The sequence below is a fragment of the Quercus suber genome, unplaced genomic scaffold (genome assembly GCF_002906115.3).
Source record: "Quercus suber isolate HL8 unplaced genomic scaffold, Cork oak 2.0 scaffold_698, whole genome shotgun sequence".
In the NCBI taxonomy this organism is placed as follows: domain Eukaryota; kingdom Viridiplantae; phylum Streptophyta; class Magnoliopsida; order Fagales; family Fagaceae; genus Quercus; species Quercus suber.
Window position 1 is genome coordinate 298,423 of NW_027070139.1, and position 16,318 is coordinate 314,740.

At 33.9% G+C, this 16,318-nt stretch overlaps 1 protein-coding gene across 2 annotated transcripts; it reads left to right on the forward strand.

Moving 5' to 3' along the window:
• Positions 1-8,192, forward strand: LOC112038663 (pumilio homolog 12). Of its 2 annotated transcripts, none has more exons than XM_024071498.2 (7): positions 1-325; positions 1,172-2,853; positions 2,959-3,121; positions 5,118-5,281; positions 6,203-6,461; positions 7,375-7,488; positions 7,636-8,192. In XM_024071498.2, the coding sequence occupies exons 2-6, from the start codon at positions 1,259-1,261 to the stop codon at positions 7,480-7,482; spliced, it is 2,289 nt and encodes a 762-aa protein (XP_023927266.2). In that variant the 5' UTR covers positions 1-325; positions 1,172-1,258; the 3' UTR covers positions 7,483-7,488; positions 7,636-8,192. The 2 variants fall into 2 exon arrangements, with proteins under 2 accessions (XP_023927266.2, XP_023927267.2); XM_024071499.2 differs by having other exon boundaries at positions 1-164.
• The last annotated feature ends 8,126 nt before the right edge of the window (positions 8,193-16,318 follow it).

Consider the following 16,318-nt stretch of genomic DNA (forward strand, 5'->3'; position numbering starts at 1 on the left):
AAATCAATTTGCTCTCTCTCTCTCTCTCTCTCTCTCTCACAAAACAATGACACAAACACAAAACACACACACTCTCTCTCCACTAGTCCTTTGAAAACTTCTCCTTCTTCTTCACGCCGCCTCTCTTTTCTCTTTCTGACCTCAACCAACACCGCTTTATACATGTAACTCCCTTTACATTCCCATTTGTTTGTTTTTGTTTTTTATTATTATTTTTACTTTTGTAAGCGCTTTCGCATATACACACATATACACACACTGACTGACACATAAACTCAGTCATGGCCTCGTCTTCTTCTCTCTAATGCCGGCTCTTTCTTCACTGGTAATGCCCTTCTAAGATATGGGTTTCTTTTTCTCTGTATCAGTCATTGGAATACGTATTCATGCTGAATTGTGTTGTTGGGTTTGGTTCTTTTTTGGATAAAAGTTTGAACTTTATGTGAGAATTTTGGGTTTTGATGATCGGGATATACTGGGTTTTTAGTGATGTGAACTTGGTTCAATTTGGATTTTATTTTTTATTATTTTTTATTGTATGTTCACACATTCCGATTTGTGCTATGTATTGTGTTTGGACGTAAAAGTTTTTGAATTGGTCTGATGACGATGATGATAGTGGCTTCCCAAGTCGTTTGTGGGGTCTGCTTACGAGGTTGGATTTTGGCATTGATTTGTTTTCTGGTATAGAATCCGTATATGTTCTCTGTTCTTTGAATTGTTGCTTTTATATTTTTCTTTTTTTCTTTTTTCTAAATTCAATTTCTTTTTTTTCTTTTTTCTAAATTCAATTTTGTTTTGTGGTGGGAGAATTTGTTGACTGAGGTATGACTGCATTAGTTGATGAATCAATTCAATCTGTTCATAACTTTGAATTTTGAGGATCAGTTAATTTGGTGGGGCTTGGGAGGGGCTAAGATGGAGGTTTTTATGAGATGTTGGATTATTTACTCCTTGTTAAGAAAACTTTTTCTTGTTTGGGAAATGATTATGGGGTTGTTTTCATAATGCACAATGTAGTTGCAACTAATTTGTGTAGAAATTGTTTAGATGATAAGGATGTTGATGAAATTTTGGTTAATTAATTTGATTGAAATTTTTTATTTTTTGTAGGATTTTACTGAATTTAAAATTGTGAATGGTTCAAGTGATTTTTTCTTTTCTTGTTCAGTTGAAGGATTTTTTGTGTGGATCTCCATTGCCTGGTAGAGTTTGCGCTGTTTGGTAGAGAGGATTTTGAACTCTTTTTTTTCACAATATGGACCAAGGGAGAACTGAATTAGAATTTGATGAGCTCGAGAAGCTTCTTGGTGAGATTCCAAATGCTACTTCTGGAAAACCACATTCTGAGGGATCTGGACCAAAGGGGGTGTCTTTGGGTGGAAACTTGTCTCCTATTTGTCTGCATTCCTGCAAAGGGCCTTCAAGTGAGAAACTTCAAAACAATAGGAATTTGGATGAGGGAAAAATCTCATTGAATAAATTTGGGCAATCACCGACTAAAAGGGTTCAACCAGAGGAAATGAATTTGCCTGGTGACCAGTCTTTGTCGTCTGCATTTGCAGGATTGAGCTTCACCAATGGCATGCCAATGGAAGCTGGAAAGTCTATATCCTTACAAAATCACAACATTTTATTGAATGGTCAATATCTAAACAGCTTAATGAAACCAAATTCCAATGTGGATTCACAGGTGATGGTTGTTCCCTCTTTCCAATCACCACCAAAAACAGTACCCTGTGATTTTGATGAGTTTGGTGAGACAAAAGTTGGCCAGGAAAGTTCAAATTTGTTAAAGCAGCAAGTAGGCTATTGTCAGCCAACTGAAAATTTCTCCACTACTGTTCCATTTGCTCATGCGGGGCCGGGCTTACAGTACCTCTCTAATGTGCCGGTCCATGGTGTACAGTTTCCTGTTATGCCAGATCGGCAGCAATTCTTCCTGGATGCACAGTCTCCAGTGCATTATTTACATTCACAACAATTAAACCAGCCACAAATTAGTTGGAGGAATGTGGAAGAGGAACAGTATTATAGGATGCATCAGCAATACCTGTACCTGCAGCAGCTCCAAAGTCAGAGGTTTGAAGCTCAGCATCCTATTCAAGCACATGGGAATGTCTCAACTAGACTGATGAGTGAGAACCCAAGGCAGCCATACTTTGAGGTGCCAATCTCTCACCAGCTTGGAAAATCTAGACAAGAGTCATTTTGGAACAACTATACAAACCATAGGGGTTCAAACCATTTGAATCCTTCCCTTTCATTCACAGATTTTAATGCAATTCAACTTTTGGACAAAGTGACAAAGCAAAAGTTTCCTGACAAAATTATGACAAGATCATATGAAATGAACACACCCAGAGCTGTGAAGCTCAGCTCCATTGGCAGAAATGAATCACCAACCCATGTCAGCCAAAATGGGAAATTTCTCTCAAATCATCATCTTTGGCATAGCTTATCTACTCCAACTGCTGGATGTTGTCAGTTAGATGGCTTGAGCTCGTGGGATTTGTCCCCTGAAACTACAGATTTCAAGGGTACTGATCTGAAGCCACTGACTCAGAAATATAACTCTGTTGATGAAGTCACTGGAAGAATATATCTCTTAGCCAAGGACCAACATGGTTGCCGCTTCTTACAGAGAAAATTTGTGGAGGGCACCACAAAAGATATTGAAAAGATTTTTCTTGAGATCATTGATTACATTGTTGTGCTCATGACGGATCCTTTTGGGAATTACCTAGTACAGAAGTTGCTTGAAGTTTGTGATGAGGATCAGAGGATGCAAATACTTCATGCAATCACTAGAAATTCTGGTGAACTTGTTAGGATATCATGTGATATGCACGGGTTGGCTCTCTTTCTCTAACATGAGTGTTATTGCACAATTAGATGGTTATTATTTTTAATTTGATATGTGTTAGTTGTCTGCTGAGTTTTTCTTCCCACCTACAGGACTAGGGCTGTTCAGAAGGTCATTGAAACCCTTAAGACTCCAGAGCAGTTCTCCATGGTTGTTTCCTCACTAAAACCTGGCATTGTGACTTTAATGAAAAACATGAATGGCAACCATGTTGCTCAGCGCTGCTTGCAACATTTAACGCCTCAATACAGAGAGGTAAGGATTACATGTCTTGTGCATCTAATTTCTTTTCAGCTAAGTATGTGCATTAACAGATATATCTGTGTGAAAAAAAAAAGATATTTACCCTTGCTGTATGCAAAGTTGCAAACAAGTCAACCTATTTGTTATTCCTCGCCATCTAGGGGTCATATTCTCAAGGTGAAAGTGTACAAAGATTACAATGAAAATTTTTTTCTAAAGAAGTTAGATTTTATCTACATGTAACAGAGTTGTATATTGCATAGCTTAATTTAAGTTCTAGGCTTGTATGACTATCAAGCATTTTATTTATTAAGTTGTTGTTCTACCAAAAACCAACTAGGTTAACTTTACTTTTTTGGACAAGTAAGTTTTTGGCCCCAAGGGGAGGGTGAAGGGGAGATTCAAACTATTGACCTTTGCCTCATGACTTGTGGTCCCCAGCTGATAGTTATAATCCTTGAAGTAATATTTTAGGTATTACTTTCATCAAGTAGATGAGACTATGAAGTTGTTCTTCACTTCTTGGAGTGGTTTTTCGTAACATCTTGCCGATGAAATTTTAAAACATGTAAAAATGGAAGTTTTCCTAAAACAAAATAGGACTTTTGTTTTTGGATCCAAATGCTAAGTGACCATTGATTCATGTTGCAAGTGCACTGAAGATATGGATGTTGAATTCTCCAAATATTGTCCACACCTTGTATATTGATGGTAAGATTGAAAGGTGCTAGGGTTTATCTAGTCTTAGAGATCTCTTTGAGGGAACCATATCATTTGATAGCCTTTGTGTTGGCGGTGCATTGCAGCTGTGCAAGTTCTACAAGGACATATATGATTCAATTTCTTCAGAGCTGCATTCAGATGCAGTGTATCTGGTTTTGCGATATATCTCCATATGTGGTTGGCCTTGTAATCCTTTAAGTACATCTTGTCTTGTTTGTTTGCTCCCCTGATTTTGCTTTTATTTGTTACTTGTTGTCTCACTTTATATCATGACAGATATGTGAAATACTTTGCATATTTCAGTGGGTTCTTTGGTGTTGTATGCTTTATTGTCAGTAGCAGTGGTTTTCTTCTAAAACTGTGCGTAATTTCTTTCATAAATTGTGTCTTGAATAGGTTATGTTTTAGTCAAGATTGATGTTTCACCAAACTTATGCTCTGTGTTCGTGCTTTACATTTTCTCAAGGAGAGTTCAATTGATATACTAATTGTTAGTAAGTTAATATTTTGAAATGGAACTTTTGGAAACTCTTCTTTTGGAGTTGTTTTGTAACAATCTTCCGCACATTAACTCATTTTGTTCAGATATCACTGGGAATTTAAAATCATTCTAGAGTTAGTGGAATATGCCTGTTTCATATCTGTAGCATTGGAAGACTGTTCTATATGGACAATGCTTCATAGAAGATGCAATGTACAAGTCATATTCTGTATCATTATTTGTAAAAAGTTCCTTTAAAATTTGAAATTGGTCTTCTTCCTTAATTATGTAGCGTCTAGTGTGTCGCTTTATGCCTTTGAGTTTTGTGAAATAGAAATTGTAATGATTGCAATTTTCAAGCTCCTCTTAACTGAAGTTATCATCTTTTGCTATGTGATGTGGTGTCTTTGATCTGAGTGAATTGCTAAGACTCTTGAGGGACGTGAAAAATCTGTTCCAGATCTCAAGCTTTCTTCCCTCAAAGCTTTATTTGAGTGGATGAATGCTTCCTCTTCATTTTCTTTTGCGAATATGTTTTAGATGCTTGACAATTGTTCATTTTGTGCTTAATATTGGTGTACTCTGTGTACACATCCTATGTACAGGGTTGCCCCTTTTTGCGTTTATTTAATGAAACACTTATAAAAAAACTTAAGTTATCATCTTACATCATTTATTCAGCTCCTATGTATGTATCCATCTGATAGTGTTTCTGCTGTTCTAAAATCTTGCAGTATATTTAGTTTAGCAGTCAAAGGAAGTTTGCAGCATGACATGAAATAATAATAACGTTTTCTTTTGCAGTTCCTTTTTGAAGCTGCAACCACTAATTGTGTTAATCTTGCAACGGATCGCCATGGCTGTTGTGTACTTCAAAAATGCCTCAGCCATGCTACTGGTGATCAAAGACGCTGTTTAGTCTATAAGATTACATCAAATGCTCTAATCCTTTGTCAAGATCAATTCGGGTACTCTTTTTTTCCACTTCCTTCTTCTGTAACCATGCCATCTTTTCTTATTCACATGTGACAAGAACTTAATGGTTGTTTAAACACGTCTTGTCCTGGGAGTTATTTAAATGTAATTATTCTTGCACGTTTTTTTTGGAAAGTGCTTAGACTTGGTCATTCACGATTAAAAGTACAGATATGACCTTGTACTAAGAAGGATGCTAGGAAAAGGTTGTGTAGCTAACCTGCTATGCATGTGATGAGGCTTTATTCAGCATAGTTGAGATCTATAGCAAAAATTTCTCATGTAATTTGCACTGATAAATTAAACGATGCTGCCTTATACTTTTAAACTACTTGTACACATAATTACACACACACACACACACACACACACACATAACATGCAATGCATGTGTGTACACACACACGCGTCTATAAAAAAAAATTAGGAACAATCAAATATGTCATTGACTTGATTGTCAAATACTATGATGTTCTTGCATTTTTCCTGTTCTGGGAATCACCCTCTCGGAAAAAAAGGGGGTGGGGGGGATGTTAAGGCTGCCTACCAATTACTTTCCTAGACCCTATAGAAGTGGGAGTTTTGTGCATTGGATACAACCTTTTTTATATAAATGCCATGTGTATAGAACTAGTGCTTGGGGTTGGAGGGCCCAGATGCAAGTGGTTCATTGGATCCACTTCCATTTTTCTCTTCTTTTTTTGTTTTTGTTCTTGTTCTTGTGTGTGTGTTGAGAAATGTGTTTATGGAAGGCATGCTGAACACACCTGTTACATCAAATCAAATTTTAAATTTCACTGAGAATTTTATTCCACTGTATTATTATGTGTTTTAGCAAGACTCTGACTTCCCATTGCATGTGCATATCTGTATTTACAATATTAAGCTTCAGACTCTAACTTTCATTTCTGCAGGAATTATGTTGTGCAATTTGTCTTTGAGCTTCAGCTTCCATGGGCAACAGAAGATATTATTGACCAGTTGGAGGGTCACTTTGGGGACTTGTCCATGCAGAAATGTAGCAGTAATGTGGTTGAGAAATGTCTGAAGTATGCAGGTGAAGAACACCGCACTCGTGTTATCCAAGAGTTGATTGATAATCCTCGGTTAGATCAAATAATGCAAGACCCTTATGGCAATTATGTTATCCAAGCAGCATTAAATCAGTCAAAGGTTAGCAATTGCAGAGTTTTAAGCCATCTTTTTTCTTAAGGACAATTTCGTGTATAAGCATGTCGTGCTTTACAACAATATATTATGCAGTTATACTCATAAAACTTAGGAATTATTTGATTTAATCATGTTTTTCCAAGGTTTTAAAGTCTCGTCTGTTTTTGAATGGTCCCATTTTCTATCTTCATTAGTATTCAATCATCCATTTCTCTCATGGAGAATTCCTTATATGGGCTTAAATCTAGTTGTATATTAGCATGTTCTATTTTAGTACTTTCTTTCTTGAGAATGCATGTTTCCGTTGGAGTTTCACTGTAAGCAAGGTTTGAAGCTCAGTCATCAGTTCGTGATATGCTTGCAGGAGATATAATCAGGAATGAAAGCATTAAAAAATTGAAAACTGTGAACTAGGTTTTATTAAGTTAGAAATGTACAAAAAGGAGGTTGAGCATTGGTGCAATGGCAAATGCCTTTCACCAAAAACGATGGGTCGCGGGTTTGTCTTTGGGAATCAGCCTCTCCAATAAATTGGGGGTAAGGCTGCCTACCATGACCTCTCTGAAACCCTGCAAAAGTGGGAATTTTGTGCATTGGGTACAACCTTTTAATGGTACAAAAAACCTTGGTATATACCCACATTGTTGTGATTGCTTTGTTTTGAGAAGCATTCTTTTTCTATTTTTAATTTTTTTTTTCTTCAAAAGAGGTTTATTGTGTGATTCAAAGATAGGAAACACAGGAAAGAGGGTCATTAGAGTTTCCACTGTTATATGTCCATACATTATGATCATCTAAATATTGCTACTTTTAACAATTAGAGTAACAACTCCAAGATTATGCGACTTTAATAGTTGTGATTTGACTAGTTTTTTCTTTCTTTTTTAAGCTAATTGTTGTTGTACTTGTTGAGCAGGGAGCTCTTCATATTGCATTGGTGGCTGCTATAAGACCCCATGTTCCTGCACTTCGGACAAGCCCATATGGGAAGAAAGTTCTCTCTTGCAGTAGTTTGAAAAAATAATTTTTGGTATGATCTCAAATTTATTTGCCTCTATATATAAAATTTGACCTTTCTTGGTCCTTTTTTTTTGGTGCATTTTTTATTTAAAAAAAAAAAAAAACTATTTTTATGGGGAAGTCTAATATGCTTTTATTTATTTATTTTTTCATTTAGGTTTAATTGTTCAAGAAAATCCTGTATATTCTGTAATAAGCAAGTGAAGAAAAGCTTTGAGTTGGGCTTTATGACTTGTGAATTTCAGAATCAGAAGCTTAGTCCTGAAAGAAATAAGTCACTGATGCCTTCAACAGCTCATCTGAACAGATGAAAGAATTTTTGGTTGTTTTATTGTCCTTTTGGACAAGGTGGGATCATATTTGTAAGTAGGCGTTTTTTTTTTTTTGCATTGGGTAGAAATAAAAGAAAAGGGGTGACAATCTAGAGTTCTTTGAGTTTATGGTAATTGTTCTATGGATGGATTTTTTTACTGGAGCTCAAGGCTTGGCGGGTGGTTGCAGAATGGAAGAGCCTGTTTTTCAATGTCTGGGTTTTCTGCTAGGCATTTATCATCTGGTGTGAATCCTTTGCCTGTAGATTGCCACGATTAGCCCTCGTTCATGTTATCGTATATTGTATTAATACTTGTTCTGATCTTTATATTCTTTTAGTGATGCCTTGATAGTATAAGTATAATGCTGCCTATGGCGTATAAATAGTCTACAATTCTCATATTCTACACCCTTGAATTCACATTTTATTTTGCAGAGCTCTTGGACAATTTAACTTCAAATGCACTTAACACTTCTGCCGCCCGCGCGCCGGGTGGGGGGGGGATGTTCCAGCAGAAATGAAACATTATCCAGTTAAAGTTCCCTTCAACTAATCATCCTGTCTACCCTAGACCACTACCACCTAGTTCCAACTTAGGTAGAGGATCAATCCGTAGTGAAAGGAATTTAGGTATGAATAGGGATCCAAAGAATCATAGATATCACAGTTGCATTAGAGATAGAAGCAACAATCCTTAAAAAATCACATTGAACAATTTGAACTAATGATATCGAAAAATGCACATAAGGAAATTGATTGATGACAATGATAACTTTGTTGTTGCTACTATCCTTGTGGTTACAGTCTTTGTACTATAGTGATAGACTTAATGTTAGAAGATCGTATTATGCCATCTTTGGAGTTTGTGTGATTGATGACAATGATAACTTTGTTGTTGCTACTATCCTTGTGGTTATAGTCTTTGTACTTTAGTGATAGACTTAATGTTAGAAGATCGTATTATGCCATCTTTGGAGTTTGTGTACTCGTTGATGATTGATGATTCTGCAATGCTCATTTGCTACACCCTTAATAAAAAATTCATTTCTGCTAAAAAGTAAAAATAGTGTCTTTTAGCTGGTTTTATTAGACTTAGAATCTTTTTTAAAAAGAAGAATGAATTTAGATTAGCAAAAATAGAATCTTTTTTTTTTTTTTTAAAGAAAAAGTTGGGGGTGGGGGTGTTATAAATTAGAAACAAATTAAATATTTTGAATTTAGATTGGAACCTTATGCCAAAATGATAATTTCTAAGGCAGAGTGTTCTTTGACGATTTGTGTGTTTCTAAGTACAAATGAAAGCTCATTTTCGCAGTTATCAAGTTCAAAGCACTTTTCACGAATGTGGGATTGGATTTAGTTGGATTGACTAGATTTGAATTGGATTAGACAACAGTTATCCAATCTTGTGCTTTTCATGTTTATATAAACTGTGTATAAACTTTGATTCCAAGAAATCAATTTCAAGTGTTTGTTTTGCTGTAAAAAAAATAGAATAAAATAAAAATCAATACATATATAAAAGCAAAGAGAGGTGGGAGAGCATAATGTTCTGCTAAGTGGTACATTCCTTGAGTCTTTCTTATTTAGGCTTCAATCTCATCAAATTTGCATTTATATCAAATTTTTAGTTCATTAAATGTGTCAATAGAGTAAATGCACATATTAATTATTTATAGATGTGCACTAATATTATAATATAAAAGTATTTTATACTTTTTTTTTTTAAATTTTATGTAGGAAAGTAAAAATCTCATGTGGGAGAACATGTAGTTCTGCCATGTGGCTCTTTTTTAGAGTAATTTTTCATTTAGTTTTCCATTTCATAGTTTTTACATATTTTGAATTATAATAAAATTCTATTTCCCTAAAAAAAAAAATCTATTAGTAGGATATTATTATTGTGCGTGGACTAAAACAGCGGCCCGACCCAAGTTAGATGGTTTAGTATTGTATTGTGGCCCAATAAAATTAATTTGTAAATGTAGGTTATCAAGATCAACCTTTCAAGCCTGACTAATTATGTCAAATGATTAAGAGAAAACTGTGCAATTAAGGAAAAGCTTCATGAGAAAAGATAGTGAAAACAGACAAAGATATTGGTATAAATTCTTCCTCGCGATGGTCCGAGGAGCCTTAACTCATATGATAACACTCTCTCGGATACAAAGTTCTTGAATATACTTTATATTTTTCCCTCTAATTCTTTTGTTTTCCCCCTTTCTAGAGGAGTCCTTTTTCCTTATATAACTACCTGAAGTGCATCTCAACCCTTCACTTCGATAGCCACTAATCTTCACCTGGATGCTTGTCCCATCAAGGCTTTGCAGGAGGTGGTGGAATGTGTCGTAAGTTGTGAGAGTACTGTTCAGGAGTCATTCTGTCATTAATGCAGTCAGCTAAGTTGGTGCAGTGCATTAAATGTGGAGGTGATGAACTTTACCTGGAAACTTCCCCCTTTTCTTTACTTGTAGGTCTACTTCTTTCCTTTGCCTTCAGTTTTCTGGCCTTGGTGGTTTGTCTATGGTCTCCTGAGGAGTGGTCGCTCCCCGGGCTCCTTGGGTGGGCTGCTTCCTCGATTTTACTATTTGGGTTATCGTCATTGTGCTGGACCGGAGCTAATGAGAAGTTGGGCCCACCTTCTCCTCAAGTCGAATCTATTTGGTAATATTCCTTCTTCAAGCCTTCCCCTCCCACAATTATTTTTATTGAGTGTTTAACCTACCACTATCATAAATTTTCTACGATATTTCTATAAGCCAACTAAACATTAACATTATATTATAAAAAAATTATGCTAACTCCAATGCATTGAAGAAACAAAAACTATGATTAAACAAACATCAACTTATTACACCACATAATAACAATTTCTAATTTTATGACATTTACTCTATAATCTAAATTCTTCATGCCCTTAATTTTGTAGTACATTATTGATTTAACAAAAAATCTTTTCATGTTATCGTAACATTACCTCATTTTCTTACTTTAAAATATTTTGAACATTTTATTAACCTTCTTATATGGCTATTTACAGCATTATCCGTGCATCATGCAAGCCCATTGCTAGCATTTCAAATTAGAAAGAATGGCATACTTATGTCACTTTAATTATAAAATGTTATAGGAAATCAAATTATCAAGTATTTAATATGTTAGAGTATATATGCATACATTAAATTTTGAATTGCGTTTTTAAGCAAAATATATAATCAAATTAGTGAAGGAGATAATGTTCATATATTCCTTCGTTCACTTACTTAGCATATTAACCCAATATAAAAAATATATTATCTCATATTATTATAATTCATTATAATTATAATTTTTTATTTGAAATCTAATATACAAAAATACATATCATATATCGCAATAAGATCTAGTCATTCACAATTTAACTTAAAAAAGACTTAATAGATGAAAAAAAAATTCAAGGTTACAATATAATATATAGAATTTTTATGTTTATAGTAAAACTTAAAACAAACAATATTAATTTTGATAATTTAATTCTTATTATATATATAGTGATTACTTAACAAATTTAACGATTATACTGTCAATAAAATATTGAGGTTGAGACAAGTGAAAATATTCTTGTACAATAGTAATGTTTAATATGTTATCTATACATTCAATTATGGAAAATACGTATATTTTCAGATTTTTTTTTATTTAGTTTGATAATCATGAGGATTTTCTTTTTTTTTTTTTAAAGGAAAATGCTCTAACTACCATCAATTTTACTACAAAATGCTTACATATTGATGCGGCAATGATAAGGCGGCTTCACATTGAGTCCAGGGTGGTCACAGGACCACCCTAACTTGGAAAAAAAATTATTATATATAAATTTTAAAAAATTGATGATTTTTTATCTTTAAAAAAATTTTGTGACCACCCTAAATTTTTTTAGGCCCAACCTAATTAAATTTTGAAAAATGTTTAGTAATAAACTTGGTTATAGACTAATGCTACAATTCCACTTAATATTTTTTTATTAGATATGAATTTTGACAAATTCACCATTGAACTACATTTTTTCTTATATCCTCCTCCATACTTGCAAAATTTTAAGAAGATCAAACATCAATAGCTATGTCATCAATCAAATGTTTAAATTTTGAGTTTTTATAGTCTAAAGTTATACATAAAAAAAGATTTATGGATTAAATAGTAAATAACATTCAATTGGCATGAAATTTGACATGTGTTTTAAGAACATGTAATTCAACAGTTATATTTTCAAAATATGTAAACATGTTAATTTGTTTAGTATAAGTTGTAGCCTTATCCTAAAACTAAGTTTAAAGCCAAATCTTGTCCTTAAATTTTGTTCCACTTAACAATATATTAGGTCTTTACAAAAAGAAAAGGCTCAAGAAATTTTTTATTGAACTAAAATTTTGATAGAGATATAATCTGCAACATTGATAATGAGACTATCATGCAACGATTTCAAAATAAGAAAATTTGTAGAAGGAAATTATATGACTTTATGTATTTGCATGTTTTTTTTTTCTTTGTTGTCAATATATAAAGTTCTCTTTTTATTTAATTTTGTATCATTTTTAAGTTTTTGAATGACCACCTCAGAAAAAATTCCTAGAGTCATCATTAGTCAATAAATATAATTATTAGTTTTACTTCAATAACATAATTAATAAATATTTGCATTTTTTTTATATGATTAGTGTCACATTAATTTGTAAACCATTTATAGCACAATTTATAATATCCCTAGTGCTACCCTTAAAAAAATAATACTATTACCCTTAAAAAATATTACCCTTAAAAAAATAATGTACCTGAAAAATACGGTTAGGCATATTTTTGATTATCTCAATAACATATATAAAAAATGGAAATCTCTGTTATTTGGTCTTTCTATTTTCGGTTACTTATCATTTCAAGATTGATTCTTGGTAGAATTCTTTGAATCTTACGTATATATAATAGTGAGATAAAAAGACAGTTTCAAAGTCAAGTTTGTACGTAGCAAATAGCAATGTCTTGTTCTCCAGAGAATATTATGGAATCTAAGCAAGACAAGCCGAGTATTATGGCTTCTGGTGTCACTAACCAAGTGATTCCCAACGTGATAACACAAGTCCTGAACACACCAAGGAGCAACACAAGTTCACGTTCATCACCGAGTGTGGCTGATCATTCTGATAATGAGGAGGAAGAACCAGACCAAGAAGAGCAAAAGGAAGAGGAGAATCAATCTTCAAAAGAGGTGGATTCAGTGGCTTTACACAGAATCCTCAATGATTTGATGAAGCAGTTTGGTGAGGAACAAGAGAAGAGCTACCTCAGCTTTGAACATAAGGACCCACCAATTGGGTATAGGTTCGAACCCACTGACTATGACCTCATCATGCGTTATTTGATCAGGAAGGTCTTGAAGAAACGCCTGCCATGGAATCAGATTGTGGATGTTGATCTGTACAAACACAACCCCGAGTCGCTTGCAGGTTCTTCTTGAAACATATTTCTTTTTAGTTTTCTTTAATTCTTTTGAGTTGATTAATTAAGACTTGTTCTTTCCAAATCATGAGTTTATTTGATTCTATATATTGCATGGTGTTAAATTTTCTTAGAATCATTGGCATGCCATATTATATAGTCTTAAACATACATGTATGTTTAACTGGGTTTCTTTTTTATTTTTCTTTGATTGTTTTGAGTTGAATGGATCAGCCAGTTTGATAATCTTGCATGAGGTTAAAGTTTCAGAGTTTCTTTTGCTAAATTGTTTATTAATCTGAATGAAAGAATCATGGGTTTTCCATATTCTGTAGTCACTAGTTTATATAAGACTATATGTGCATGTTTTACTCAGAACTGATATGCTACACAATCTTTAGGCTTTTGAGTGTTACATCTCTGTTTTTCTTCTTCTTCTCTTTTTAGAACTTCACTTAATTTAAATATGATCCTTTTACCACATTATAACCTCATCTTATAAGTAAATCATGTTCTTTAAGTCTTTTGCAACTTCCTTTCAAAATTACTCTACAGTTTATATACTTCAAACAATTGTGATGAATCACTCAAGCGGAAAATAATGTGCATGGTGCATCACAATAATCGATTTTTGTTTTAATATTGGTGAAGTGATAGTACAGTATGCTTGGTGTACTTTTTAAGTTTTTTGAGTGCAATTTTTTCATACAAGTGTATAAATGTAACATTTTGGATGATTAACAGAAGCCAACAAGAAATATGATGGAAAAGAGGAATGGTACTTTTTTACTCCAAGGAAACTAAAGTATAAAAAAAGAACATGTCCATATAGAGAGGCAGGTGATGGATATTGGAAGCCCTCTAGAGCTGACATAAAAATTGAATCCAAGGGAGCTATAGTTGGGTATAAGAAGGTGTTTGTTTTCCATAGAGGAAAAGCTCCAAATGGTGTCAAGACCAATTGGATCATGCATGAATATAGACTTAATCTTCCTCCTGTAACTAGAAGGGATGAAAATGATACAGGGGTAAGTAGATTTTATCCTTTCGTTTTAGCATTTTTATTATTAAGATGTAATTTGAATTTTCTTTGAGCTTGTGCATTTTGTTTTTCAATATCATTGTTGTCATCTATTGTTGATCTAACTATCACTGAATTTTGTGTCATCCAGTTGGATGAGTGGGTTCTATGCAGGATTTATAACAACATCAAAACTAATACTCAAGATAAGTCTTGTTCTCTGGTCAAAGGAAAAGGAAAAAAGGAGAAGACTTGTTCCACATCTTTGCATCATGGTGATAGAAATGCTAGAAATCAGCCAATGCCAAAAGTTGATCCAACAACCGTAATAGTCGAGGATTATATGAATCAGTCCCACCAAAATGTACCTGCATTTTCTCATATGGCTAGCAGGTTCCCGGATCAGTTTCATCCAGTGGCTAGCGATTATGGAACTCCTCAGATAATTGAACCAATTCCTGATATGCATTATTTTCAAAATGAATCAAGTGGATATGCTAATAATATGGTTAGCCTCCCTAACGAGTTGCAAACAGTGGTTGACAAGTATGAAACTCCTGCAATGGTTAAACCAATTCCTGGTATGCGTTATTTTCGAAATGAATTAAGTAGATTTGCTAATAACAAAGTCCACTTCCCTAATAAGACACAAGCAGTGGTTGGCAATAATGGAATTCCTCCTGCAATGATTAAACCAATTCCTGGTATGCCTTCTTTTCGAAATGAATCAAGTGGATCTGCTAATAACATGTTCCGCTTCCCTAATGAGTCGCAAGCAGTGGTTAGCAATTATGGAACTCCTCCTGCAATGGTTAAACCAATTCCTGGTATGCCTTCTTTTCGAAATGAATGTGGATCTGCTAATAATATGGTCGGCTTCCCTAATGATTTGCAAGCAGTGGTTGGCAAGTACAAAACTCCTCCTGCAATGGTTAAACCAATTCCTGGCATGCCTTCTTTTCGAAATGAATCAAGTGGTTCTGCTAATAATATGATCCACTTCCCTAATGAGTCGCAATCAGTGGTTGGCAATTATGGAACTCCTCCTCAGATGATTGGATCAATTCTTGGTATGCCTCCTTTTCCAAATGAATCAAGTGGATATGTGCATTCGAAATTTTCTGAAAATGAATTGGGTCAATACCAAAAAGATTTTGACACTACAAATGCTGAATTGCAATTAAATTTCTGCAGCAACAATTATCCTGCACCAATGATGCAAATGGATGATATTGTCCCAAATAAGCGTCTGAAACTTTCAGATGACGATAAGCCATGTGAATGATTAGTAGCAACTTAGTGGCTTTTGAATGTTTAACATGAAACTAGCTAACCAAACTTTTACATTTTTAATGATTACCCATTGACATAGTCATCACCTTGTGAAGCAAAGCTTCTAACTTTTCACAATTCTCATCAAATGCTCTACGTGTGCAATAGGTTCTCTGTAGTGATGTAATGGTCTTTGTCATTGGCATTTGTTTTTCCTTTATGTTTCAATTAGTAGGGGTGGCTGTACAGTACAGGAGTTGTTTTGCTGTTATGTAATTCCTGTTTCCCATCAATGAAAGTATACAGATTCATCCAAAAAACAATGATGATTGGTCCCTCTAGTACAACCCAACAAGGGCTGCAGTAATTTTGAACAATAATTTTTAGAAATTGAAAATTTAAAATTTAAAATGGTAATAAGATCTATATTTGATAACTCATTTAAGGGTTCATATCCTTAAGTATATTACTGATTCAGCATGTTAACCAAGCAGTGCTCTGTTTCGCTCTGTTTCATGAGTTGAATTGCGGTCAGGACATGTATAGTTTAATTGTTCACTATGGGTTCCTTCTATCCTGTTTTGTAGTTTGGCCTGTCTGTTTTGATGTAGGGCTTGTACTGATTGTTTCTTTTTAATACATCTCTCACTGATAAACATAAAGATAGACATAAATTTCCATTTCTGGAAATAATGTATCCTATATTTATTTATTTGAAATCTCCTTATTTTTTTATTTTTTTTGGCTAGGAATATTTGAAAT